This window comes from Oreochromis niloticus, linkage group LG3 (genome assembly GCF_001858045.2).
Source record: "Oreochromis niloticus isolate F11D_XX linkage group LG3, O_niloticus_UMD_NMBU, whole genome shotgun sequence".
NCBI lineage: Eukaryota > Metazoa > Chordata > Actinopteri > Cichliformes > Cichlidae > Oreochromis > Oreochromis niloticus.
This window is the reverse complement of record NC_031967.2, coordinates 83,211,137-83,224,117: the sequence shown is the minus strand read 5'-3', so window position 1 is coordinate 83,224,117 and position 12,981 is coordinate 83,211,137. Positions and strand designations below refer to the sequence as shown.

The window sequence follows — 12,981 nt, the reverse complement described above, 5'->3', positions numbered from 1 at the left end:
GTACTACACTGAACAATCAGCATAATGGCTTTCAGTCTGTTGACACAGGCATTTTCACAACTATTAGTTCATGTGGTTTTGTATCTGAGGAGAAAGGAGATTCATTTGAATGAGAGAAAACAGTGATATTAGTCAATGTTTATAATTGTTATAATTTAACTGTTCTGAAAAAGATGACACACATTTTTTTTCTTTAAACATAATTGTACTGCAGAACAGTGCGACTTACTACAATTCATTTGTTTACTTTATTTCTTGCTCATTTAAAACTACCCTGAGTCTGGTCCATGTCTACATTCCTATTGACTATTGGAAGGGTTAGTCAATAACCCATGACCTTAACCTGGCTACTACTAGTAGTAGCCAGGTTATAATTTAATAATAGAGGTTTCTGTCAGGACTGAATAAGGAGTAGATAGAATAGATCGAAATAATAGATCGAAATAATAAATAAACACTTTAAGAAAATCTAGCTAAATCATTTAATTCATTCACAGTGACAGAGTAATCACAAAATGTGGCTTTAAATTTTTCCATTGTACTTACTTAACACAATTACATAAATATTTACATGTAATTAAAGACATAAAGCACCATTTTAGGCATAAGTATTTGTGTGTGTGGTGCTCCAAACAACTATCGAATATGAGAAATTAATTTGAAATTAATTTAAGTCCTGATTGATTTGGTCCTCCCATCGTGAAAGCTGCAGAGAGAGGGTCTTCATTCAGGAGAATACACAGAGCAGTCATCAGTGCCATCGTTACAATATGACCTCAAGTTACAGACGTGTGTGTGTGTGTGTGTGTGTGTGTGTGTGTGTGTGTGTGTGTGTGTGTGCATGCAGAGGATCAGAGCGTCTTTCTTACTGAGTAAGAGGAGCAGCAGAATCTTCATCCTGCAGTCAAAATCCAGTTAGATCTGATCCTCAGTCAGACTGCAGACACATAAAGCAGGACACTGCAAACACCAGTTTACTTTCAGGTTCACTGTTCAGTCATAGGGGGGTGACCGGGGGTTCCCAGGCAGAGAGTATATAGTGTTACAGTGTTATAGTCCTATTTTTATCTGGGAGAAAATAGAACTAACTAGGAATGCACCAACACAGCAACAACAAACACATGTACCAAACTATTCTGTCTTGTTTATAAAGAGAGAGTGAGCTACAGAGAGCTCAGACTTTCATAATAATATGTAACCAGTGTCACCTGGCAGTCAGCGCCCTTCTCCCTGGGACTGGAAGAGGAGTGACAAAGAAGTGGTGGGTGGGTAAGGAGTAGTCAGCTCTGAGAATTCCAGGGGAAGATGATCTCACTCTGGTGTGAGTGGCTTTGATTTGTGTGAGGCATTTCTTTTTGGTTTTCAGAGACGGGTTATTTAGCATTTTAGGTTTACGAGGTTTCATGGTGGAACTTATCAAGGTCTAGATTTACTGTATATGGAGAAATTAATCAGTGTTTAGTACTTGTTGTTTGTGGTGTAGTATTTTTAACAGTAGTACTTCTACTTCAGTACAGACTGTGTGTACTTTTACCACCTGTGTCTGAGACCTCCTTCAGGGTCCACCTGAAGCTCTCAGTCTGCTGTGGAAAAAGGAAATCCAGGTGAGTTTCTCCTGATCACCTGAGGCCGTCATTACTGTGTGAACCCACACACCACTCCTCACTCCTCCCACCCGCTGCACACAGTCACTGAGTGACGTAATTTCATTGTTTTCTGACAATGACAATAAATATTTGAATTGAATTGAATTGAATTGAGTACAGACCAGCTGATTCCTGTAAAGGGAGAGGCAGCAAAACCAGACAAACAGCTGCAGGGAGAGGCGGAGCAACACCTGAAAAACAAGAACGTCCTTTTGAAAGTGTGAGAGAGCAGCAGCAGAGCTGCAGTCGAGTCCTGTTTGTCTCTAAAAGAAGATTCACTGGAGTCCATCAGGTTTCTCTCAGCAACAGTGGTGAGTGCAGCTGATCACACTTCCTGTTTCTACACAAATCTTCACTCTGTTCACTTCATACTGACTCATCACAGTCACACTGGATCCATAGAAATCTGCTCATGTAAGCACAGATCCACTGTAGGAACATCGAGCTGCTGCTTCAGTCTCACTGTGGCTCTGCTCAGGACTGTGGACTCAGTCTGTGCTCTGGACTTCAGACTGACTCCACACTTCCCGGTTATTCATCACTTCCTGTTCCTATTAGATTGATTCTGGATCTGATTGATCATAAGGATTACAGACGTGAAAACACCTGTTTATTCTTTATTGATATAAAGCCTTTGATACTGTAAACCAGCAGATTTTGGCCAGTACTTCAAAAAGTCATTCAGACATTTTACAAAGAGAGATTATCTGACTTAGTGTATCCTGTAAGAGTCACAGATGTTCCTGAATCATTCAGAAAACAGTCGATGCTGCACTTTATAACTTTGTGTGGAAACATAAATCTCATTATTTAAACAGATGTGTTTAAATCATCCTGATAATCGAGGCTTTAAATATGTCAGAGTTCACACATCAGCTGTGATATTCAAGCTGAACTGGATCAAACATGTCATCAGACACAAACATAGATGATGGTGTTTAATCCCAAAGCTTATTTAAACAAACTGGAGGACAGAATTCCTCCTTAAATGTGATTTTGATCAACAAAATTCACTGATCTCATTTTCACACACAGGCTTTATCATGGTGGCCTCTTCTCTACTAACATAAATCTTTGATCTGGACAAACAAATATATGAAATACAAAAATAAATCAATGTTTTCTGAGGATCCAGAATAATTGAATGATGTATCCCAGCGAGTGACTGGAAAAGTTCATCTTCTTCCATATCCTGAGTTTGTGAGGAGCTGTGATGTTCCAGTATCTGTGAGAGAAAACAGGACAGTTTTTAATGACGCACAACTGGACCAAATATACAAGCTGTGTCCCAAAACGTCGGCTGCATCCTCCAGAGGCCGCATTTGAAGGCCGATTACGTCACAGCCCGGCGCCGAAGGCTGTCCCAATTCGTCGACTCCTTCAAATGCAGCCGACAAATGCGTCCTTCATTTCCCCGAATTTGAAGGATGGGTTGGGTGTGTCCTTCGTGGCCCACCATATCCCAGAATTCATAGCGCGGTCCAGCCAAATTTCAGCTGCCAACAATGGCGGCCGCTACTAAGTTTTAAAATTAGTCTTATTAATCTTTCTGGGTCAGAAAATAAACTTTTAACATATTTTCAGGCGAGAAAGTGGCTGTGTAAACTTCAAATATCTGCTTGGTTTATCAAAACATCGCATATTTGCAAAAGTGCGCCAACGTTTTCGGAGACGTCTGTTACCCACCCGCTCGATAGCAAACCGGGGGATTCAATGGTCGCTCGAGCCGGCGAGAGCAGCGGACTCCCGGCTTCATCGTTTTCAGACCCCCGCTCTTTCGCTACTCAGGTTAAACATGATATATAAGTCACTCGGATAACTTAAAAATGTAATTGTTTGCCTTATTTCGGTGTTTTATTTGTTCGTGAGTAAATCGGGTTGGCTGAGATCAAAGTTATTAGATTAAATAAAACTTTATTAATCCATCGGGTGGGTTCCTCCGGGATTTTCACACAGCTGAATAAACGTCAAAAAGAAAACTGATTAAACAGAAGTGTGAGACGGTCGAGAATTTACGCCAGTGTCCTGTTATATTTTACATAGCAAGGAGCAGACGGCCGAGTTTATTAAACTCCACCGACACAGCGGTGACGCTAATCTGAAGGCTAGACCGTCCCATTTCACAGCCTCGCACTTCCGGCCTTCTCGGTCTTCGAAGGACCCGGCCCACGTAGACCGCGAAGGCCGGGTCCTCCGAAGGATGCAGCCGACGTTTTGGGACACAGCTACAGACACCACTGAATAAACATGTTCTCATAAATGCCATTAATATACTGGATCAAACAGTTAATAACACATTTCTGAGGTTTATGATTCATTGTCCTCCTCACTGTCACTTCTATTGGAACAGTCACTGTTTAATATTAATGGCTCGTTGATCTGGACTTACAATAAGAAGTATTTAGTCACCAACAAGGTCGAAGTTTACTTCACAGTAATTGATGGAATATATCCAACAAACTGATTTATTCAAGTATACAAATGATCTGGATGAAACTTGGACCTTCTGTAAAACAGTCAGAGAAACAATTTCACATCTTTTTAACGACTGTATTTATCTTCATCCCCAAAAGTTGATCCTGTTCATCTGGACGCTGCACTGTACAGCAGACACTACGATGTTAAGTTTGTGTTTGGGATGAACCAGTTTGTGTCTGAGTGTGTTGCTGGGTCTCCACCAGTTACTCTGAGAACTGAAGAAGCTTCTCTGATGAAACATCTTCAAGAAACTTAAAGAAGTCCAGACGCTTTTCTTTCCAAGCTCCTCAGACTACTGACGCTTGTTTCTCTCTTTTTAAAAATGAAATTTAAAGTAAATTTTGAAACAAATGTTTCTTTTCTTTCTCCCTCAGAGTGCAGACATGTCTGCTGCCAGCAATCTGCGATCTGAAGATCAGTTTCTGTGCTCCATCTGTCTGGATGTGTTCACTGATCCAGTCTCTACACCATGTGGACACAACTTCTGCAAAACCTGCATCAGTCAGCACTGGGACATGAATCAGAGCTGTCAGTGTCCCATGTGTAAAGAGACTTTCTACTCTAGACCTCAGCTGAGGGTCAACACCTTCATCTCTGAGATGGTTGCTCAGTTCAGACGTGAAGCTCAGCAGAAAGCCAGCAGCAGCAGCTCAGAGCAACAAGCTGCCAAACCAGGAGAAGTTCCCTGTGACATCTGCACTGGAACCAGACTGAAGGCCCTGAAGTCCTGCCTGGTGTGTCAGACCTCCTACTGTCAGACTCACCTGGAGCCTCATCTGACAGTGAAACGTCTGAAAAGACATCAGCTGATTGATGCTGTGGAGAACCTGGAAGGCAGGATGTGCACGAAGCACGATAAACTTCTGGAGCTGTTCTGTAAGACCGACCAGACATGTGTCTGCATGCTCTGCTCTGTTTTAGACCACAAGAACCACGAGTTTGTTCCTCTGAGAGAAGAATATGAAGGAAAGAAGGCAGAGCTGGAGAAGACAGAGGCTGAGATTCAGCAGATGATCCAGAAGAGACGACTGAAGATTCAGGAGATCACAGAGTCGGTGAAGATGAGTAAAGATGCTGCAGACAGACAGAAAGCAGAAGGTGTTCAGGTCTTCACTGCTCTGATGGAGTCTGTTGAGAGACGCCTGAAGGAGCTCATGAAGGAGATCGAAGACAAACAGGAAACTACAGAGAAACAGGCTGAAGGTCTCATCAAAGATCTGGAACAGGAAATCTCTGAGCTGATGGAGAGAAGCTCTGAGGTGGAGCAGCTCTCACGCTCTGAAGACCACCTCCACCTCCTCCTAAGCTTCTCCTCCCTGAAAGCTGCTCCACCCACCAAGGACTGGACAGAGGTCAGAGTTCATCCACCATCATATGAGGGGACTGTGGGGAGAGCTGTGGATCAGCTGGAGGAGACAATCAGGAAACCCATGAAGAAGAAGCTGTTTGAGGCTGAGCTGCAGAGGGTGCAGCAGTATGAGGTGGATGTGACTCTGGATCCTGATACAGCTCATCCTAAACTCATCCTGTCTGATGATGGAAAACAAGTGTATGATAGTGATGTGGAGAAGAATCTTCCAGACAACCCAGAGAGATTTTCTTACTGTCCTGGTGTTTTAGGAGAGCAGAGTTTCTCTTCAGGCAGATTTTACTTTGAGGTTCAGGTTAAAGGAAAGACTGCCTGGACTTTAGGAGTGGCCACAGAGTCGATCAACAGGAAGGTAAAAATCACACTGTGTCCTCGAAATGGTTTCTGGACTGTAGGGCTGAGAAATGGAAATGAGTACAAAGCTGGTGCTTCCCCTTCAGTCCTCCTCTGTCTTCATCCTGGTCCTGAGAAGGTGGGGGTGTTTGTGGTTTATGAGGAGGGTCTGGTCTCCTTTTATGATGTAGGTGCTGCAGCTCTGATCTACTCCTTTACTGGCTGCTCCTTCACTCACAAACTCCACCCATACTTCAGTCCCTGTAACAATGATGGTGGTAAAAACTCTGCACCTCTGATCATCTGTCCTGTCAATCAAACTGAGTCGATCAACGACTGATTTTATTTGATGAATGATTGATTTTTCTTGAAGGGAACAAATGAACATATTGAGTGTAAATCCTCTACAGTCTCCATGTTTCTATAGAATCTGATCATCAGGACTCTGATTCACACTTTGATTCTCATGGAGTTTGATTTGAACAGAAGAAAAGTTGAATCAGGAAATGTTCCCACTGATGGAGACTCGAGCTGAAGAGCAAATATCAGAGAATAAATGTCCAAAAGCTTCATTTACAATAAAGTTTGTTCAATGCTTTGAGTGAATCCAGACTCATGTGTGGCTGTTATACGGAGCATCAGAGTCCAGCTGAGTTATGTTGGATACAAACTGCTTATTTTGGCTCTGTGAGGATTTTTGTTCACTGAAAACTGATAAGACGGATAATATTCAAAGAACTCTGTAGAGATTCATACATCCATGTTCTCCACCTGCATGTGTGGAGGAGAAAGGTGGAGCACAGACTGCTGCATCCTTCCAGTCACATCATTTTGATGATTATATTTCCATGTTGTGATGATTTGGGTTAAAGAGAAACAGAGTTGAACGGCTGCAGTCACAGCATGAATAAGATGCTGAAGCTGAGCTGTCAGTGAACATGTTTCACTGTGATTTGATTTGAAGAATATAAAGTGTGTGTGGCTGCTGACAGCTGCAGTCTCTGTTAGTCTGCATGTTCAACACACACACAACTTTCCCCCTGAGGCAACGATGCAGCAACAACACAAAGAACAGCTGCACACACACACACACACACACACACACACACCTTTCAGTCTGAACTCTCAAACACACAAACAAACAAACTCTATCAATGTCGTACTGTTAAAGAACACTTTACTGTTTAAGGCAGAATTCCTCCTTCTTCAGTAACAATGATTTGAGGTCACTACCAGTGTCTAGAGTAGGGATGGGTATCGTTTAGGTTTTATCCGATACCAGTGCCAAACCGGTACTTTTGAAACGGTGCCGGTGCTTAAACGGTGCTCAAACCGGTGCTTAAAGAATGGAGAACACAAAATTGGTCCAAAAACCTCTCATGTTCAGCTGTTTTTTTGTAAAAAGATAACAATGTTAGCCTTTTCTGCAGCTATAGGGCATATATGGTATCACTCTTGGCTGGAAGCAGTGCTTAAACAATCTAAAAAACATAAACTTTGTCCAAAAACCTCTCATGTTTAACTGTTTTCCGCTTTTTCTTTGGTCATTTTAGCCTTTTTGGCCAGGGTGAAGGGAGTATCTGCCATCAAACAAGAAGACAGCTGCATGTAACTACGACGGTGTTTGCTAGTTCACCTTACATGCGTTAATGTAATAATGTGGTTAGCCTACTCAACGTGAATTACACACGAACAACATGAAGCTACTCACGCAGAGGAGAACGGCTGCTGCTGCCATCATCATCCGTCATCATTTCTACTACACTAGCAGGGCTAGGGGCCAGGACTCTACTCTTCGGGTTTTTGGGGGATGTTTCTAACTCCGGGTCCGATAACAGGCACCACACCCGCAGTAGATGTGCTCGGTGTGAGGTCTCGCAGCAAGCTATCAAACACGGCAAATTTCTCGGCTTTAAAAAAAATGCTATGCGTCACCAGGTGTTTCATCGGATTCGAGGAGTTACCTCCTTTGACAGTATCACAGTATCAGCTTAAAGCACTTGTTGCAGGCTGCTGAGTTTGCATCTTTTGCTGTGAAGTACAGCCAGACTTTTGATCACTTCGCCTTGGGCATTTTTAATCTGTAGCTCTGCTCTGAAAGAACGTACGTACCTGGGCCCGCCTACTATCCTCGGAAACGTAAAATGATTGGCTAGAATTGGCTCAGGACAAAAAAAAAAAAAAGGACAGAAATGTGCGCTGCTTTTCGGTCTGGTTACTACCGTTTATGTCAGAACCAGTGCCATCATGGCACCGGACACCGGTACCCATCCCTAGTCTACAGTGGTTTTAGCTCAACATACAATTTACTGAAACATTCCTGTGTTTTTTTTAATGCCGTACAAACTATTTTAAAAGAGCTTTGATCACAACATCTTTGCTTTTTCCCCCAATCGGTTATTCCGATTATTTTATCTGGTTTAACTACCAAAGGTTTAAAACTTAACTCTTAACCTGATTTAAACGCTTAATTTCTCATTAACTCAGACTTTTAATTTATTTCCTTGTTTGATGTATTATTTCTTTATCCTGGTTTAATTTTTGCTGATCCTGTTTAACCTGACCTTTGACCTATTAATTTTAACTTAACTGTACTCTTGTTTTGACCTTTGACCTAATTATTATTATTACGCCGTTTTTTCCCCTCCAAAATGACCTCCAACAAGAAAGCCTCATTTCTGCTGTTTAACAGTGAAGAAATGTAAAATGATGCCAAATAAAATTGCAAGATTTCCCCAATTAAAATCAAATTGGCATCTTTTAGCTTTCACCAGCTCATCAATATCAGGCTTCACATCCTGAGCGGCAGCTAACTTCAGGATGTGATTCAAGTGCTTGTGTGTGAGCCTTGAGCGCAGTTTTGTTTTATTTATGCTCATTACAGAGAAAACTTGCTCACAAAGATACGTGGTTCCGAACATGCAGAAAAGTTTTGCAGCGAGGGCCGTCAAGTTGGGGTAACCTGGCAAGAGATTCTGATAGAATGTGTTCAAGCCAGCTGCGGCAAATTTGCCCTTCAAATCCGAGTCACACTGCAAGTCTATTATTTCAAGTTGGATCCTGACGGGCAGGTCAGAGGGATTCACAGTGAACAGCGAGCAAAAAACTTTGAAGTCTTTCTCCAGGTCACCAAAAATCTGAAATCGTTGCTCAAACTCTAGTAACAGTCCCGTTATTTTATCTTTGAACTGCTTCATATCTGCCACACTTTGGATCATGCACGCATTTTTCAGACAGGGGAAGTGAGCTGCATCACCACCAGCGAGCTGCGTCTCCCACAATAACAGCTACAACTTGAAAGAACGTATGCTGTCATAATACTGCGTGACAACTTTGTTGCGTCCTTGCAGCTGTTTGTTCAGGTTATTCAGGTGCTCTGTAACATCCACCATAAATGCAAGGTCCTGCATCCATTCTGCGCAATGAAATTCTAACACTGGTTTGTTCTTTTCTTCCATAAACTGTTCAATTTCTTCTCGTAAATCAAAGAAACGCCTCAGCTCAGCACCTCGGCTCAGCCATCTTACCTCAGTGTGGTATGGCAGGCCATAGATGTGGTCTTTCTCTCTGAGAAGGCTGTCAAACTGACGGTGATTGAGGCTTCTGGATCGGATGAAATTAACAGTTTGGATGACCACCTTCATGACGTTATCCATTTTCAGTGACTTGCAACACAAAGCCTCCTGGTGCAAAATACAGTGAAAAGTCCAAAAATCACGTCCTCCATTTGCAGATTGCACTTTATCTCTGAACTTTTTTACAACGCCTCCTTTCTTCCCGATCATTGAGGGCGCACCATCTGTAGCCAGGCTGACAGCGTGGGACCAGTCCACTCTGATCCTGTCCGCAACTGTGTTTCTTGTCATGTTGAGTACAACAACAAGGCACATAGACCGGAAGGAAGTCGTCGTGACGTCAACGTCCAGCCTTAAGATTTAAAAATATCATTTTTTGTTGTAACCCTCAAACTCATTGGTAATGAAACGATACTTATTTTTCACTTTTTCAAACGACAACATCAGCACTTTTCGTACCTCCGAAAGCGTGAGCGGAACGTTCACTGTGCGGAATTGACACACGCCGAGTCAGACGCTGTACGCTGCTTCAGGAGCAAAGCTATTGTCCGTCAATTTGTCGAAATTATCCTGTGGCTCTTCCCATCGATCTCCCCTTCGCTCACAATTTGCAGATAATTGGTGTCTCTACATGATCGATTGAGTTTCTTAGCTTTCCATCAATGACTATTTCCGGGTCAGAGGTCATTCAACCGCAGCTGCATTTAAAAAATGATTTTGAAGGGAAAAATAAAATCTAATTTGCTTTTGGTCCATGCTTTTATATTTAATTTGTTTGTATTGCAATGTGGCCGTCTGAGAGAAAATACTTTTGAAAGCTTTTGAATACATTTGAAGAAAAAAAGTGTGTTTGTGTATTTTTTCTTTTTTTTAGGCATAAAGACCTTTATATTTTTTAAAAAAATATAAAGGTCATCGATAGTGACACACAACACCACTCTTTTTTTCCACTTTTTAAAGCAGAAAGACACGCTCAAAACCTGAATTTTTGGCTTTACTTTGTTCAATGCTCAAAAATGAAAAAAGGGCGCCACCTGGTGGACAAATAAAAAAATTACAATTTTAAGGCCGGGACTCCAAAATGTTACCCTGGCTTTAAGGATGCGGCTACAAATAGTTCTAATGATGGTGCATTGAAAAATAGCGTTTATAATGGGTTTCAATGGGGCACAAATCGACCACTAGGACCAATAGTGTAAGTTTATTTGTAGCTTAGCCACTGAAGCTAATTTAAGGAAGTCAGACTGAAATTTTAAAATAAAATGTAACAAAACCTTTTTTTTGAAAATTTGGCTATATTCCATTCAACACAGTGCAAATGGCTTGGATTTGAAAAACAAAAAGTCGATTTAGATTGTTTACTAAAATGGAGAGGTTTTATTATTGTCACTTGAATTTTTTTGTTTTTAATTGTTTGTGGTTTTGCAGGCCTAAACTTTCTTTCAGTGTGAACCTGCTGATTTGGGTCTGAAGAACAAACTGATCAGAGATCGAATGGTCATATGACCAATGACCCTATGACCTGCACTGCAGCAAACTGCACTGATTGGTCACTGTTCCCATAGATCAACCATCAGCAGCGCCTTCCAGTGGTGGAAACGGAGATAATAAATGTGCTAAAATGAGGTGCTCAGCAATGAGGCAGATGTGAAAAAACTCACAGCACAGACAGACACTCTATCTTAACCTCCTAAGACCCTAATTCTTCCACTGCATGCATTTTTAATTTCTCTTTGATATTTGGACATATTGGGGCCCAACGTAAAAACAAAGAATTTCCAGCTTTTCTTGTTGCCTTCTTTTTGTTTCTAACAAAAATGAGAGCCACATATGAGCATATTCGTTTAAAATTTTGATAGAACAGTAGCAGTATAATCTCCTTGTAAGTTGATATCAGGCCATTGTAGAGCAAAATTCAGTATTTTGGTCTAAATAACCCAAAATGTGATGTCCATATATGTGGACGCCAGGTCCTAGGAGGTTAAAATCCTCTCTGCAGGTTCCGCGATGCCATCACCTCCACATCACCACAGGTCTGATCCCTGATGTCCCACATTATACAGAGCATACATCAACACAGGGAGTTAATGGAATTACTCCAACAGCAGCACAGAGTACAACTATCCACTGTGAAGGTCCCATTAATGCTGAGCCATATCTGCAGTTTTAGGAGAACATTTACTGCAGTCCAGATGTTTCAGTAAAGCTCTTTCCTATTTCAGCAGATGATGAACAAACCAAACTGAAGGAGAAGAGCCAAGCTGCTAAACTGGTCTGAATATAGTCCAGAACATCAGCCACTGAAAAATCTGGAGCTTTATGAACCCCAAACTACCACAAAGGAGCAGCTAAGATCCAACATCAACTAGAATGGAAACATGTGGCTTTAAACTGCTCCTCAGATAAAACGTTTACAGATTATAGGAATGAAAGCTCAACAAATAATTTCAGATATTTTTTGTACCTATTTGTCTCCAGAACAAGAAACTGTGTTAAAACTCATATGTTCGAACATGGCATTTGTTATGGCCAAATTGTGGTTTGCACAGAAGTCCAACAACAAAACACAGGACTCTTTCCTCGCTCTGAAGGTGCAGGGAACAAACCCGTCCACTGGGAGAAACGCCTGTGAACCCCAAGCTGAAGCAAAAAGCTGAGAGGATATTAGGATAGCCACTCATGCCCGCCGTCATCTCATACAGGTTTTCTAAATCACTCTTTGTCTGGTCCCTCACCCAGGACTATTTTGCCATGGAAAACCCTACCAGGGGGCAGAATCCCCAAACAACATATACCCTGGGATCCATGGGACACACACACCCCTCCATCATGATAAAGTAGCAATTTGTGGAGGGTAATTAGTTCATCTGATAGATGAGCTCATTTCTAGTAACAACACCACAGCAGAGGACAGGTGCAAACTGGACATGAAAGTCAGAACTGCTGAGAAATGTCATTGGTGGATTACTGCCACATCTTTCAGACATCTAAATGAGGCATGAAGTAGTCACCATCACAATGGACTGTAATCACCTCTCGCACAGCTTATTTACACTCATGCAGTCTGGGAGGAGGTACAATAGCATCAGTTGCAGGACCACTCCACAGCTAAATAGGTTTTTTCCACCACAGCAGTCAGACTGCTACACCAGAATATGTAAAGCGCTTGTAAGAGGTGTAATTGTATTTTTAGCTTGCAATATTTTTGTATTTGTGAAAGTTATACTATCTATTGCTTCTTAATATTTGTCAGGTGCTCTTATTTGGTTTCTTATTTACAATATCCCATCTGGCATTGCACTGCTGAATAGTGCTGGGGCTGAGGAGAAACAGAAGAGAGTAGAGGGACTGAAGACAGTAGACATGGTGTAGATGGGAGCAAATAACGTCTGTGATTAAGGGAAACTTGGTCAAATGTTTGTGTAAATTATGTCCAGTGGTTAATTGTATTACCAACATCAAAAAGTCACAAGCAAAGAAAGACCACACCATGGCACATGTTTAAACAAGGAAAGTTTAATCATAAAGAATATTTATTAAACATAACTCCTCTCTGCTGACATCTGGCTACCAGATGTTA

At 41.7% G+C, this 12,981-nt stretch overlaps 1 protein-coding gene across 1 annotated transcript; it reads left to right on the top strand.

Moving 5' to 3' along the window:
- Positions 1 to 1,858: 1,858 nt before the first annotated feature.
- On the top strand, positions 1,859 to 6,432 carry LOC109201221 (E3 ubiquitin-protein ligase TRIM21). Its single transcript, XM_019356836.2, has 2 exons — positions 1,859 to 1,957; positions 4,499 to 6,432. The coding sequence occupies exon 2, from the start codon at positions 4,508 to 4,510 to the stop codon at positions 6,164 to 6,166; it is 1,659 nt and encodes a 552-aa protein (XP_019212381.1). The 5' UTR covers positions 1,859 to 1,957; positions 4,499 to 4,507; the 3' UTR covers positions 6,167 to 6,432.
- The last annotated feature ends 6,549 nt before the right edge of the window (positions 6,433 to 12,981 follow it).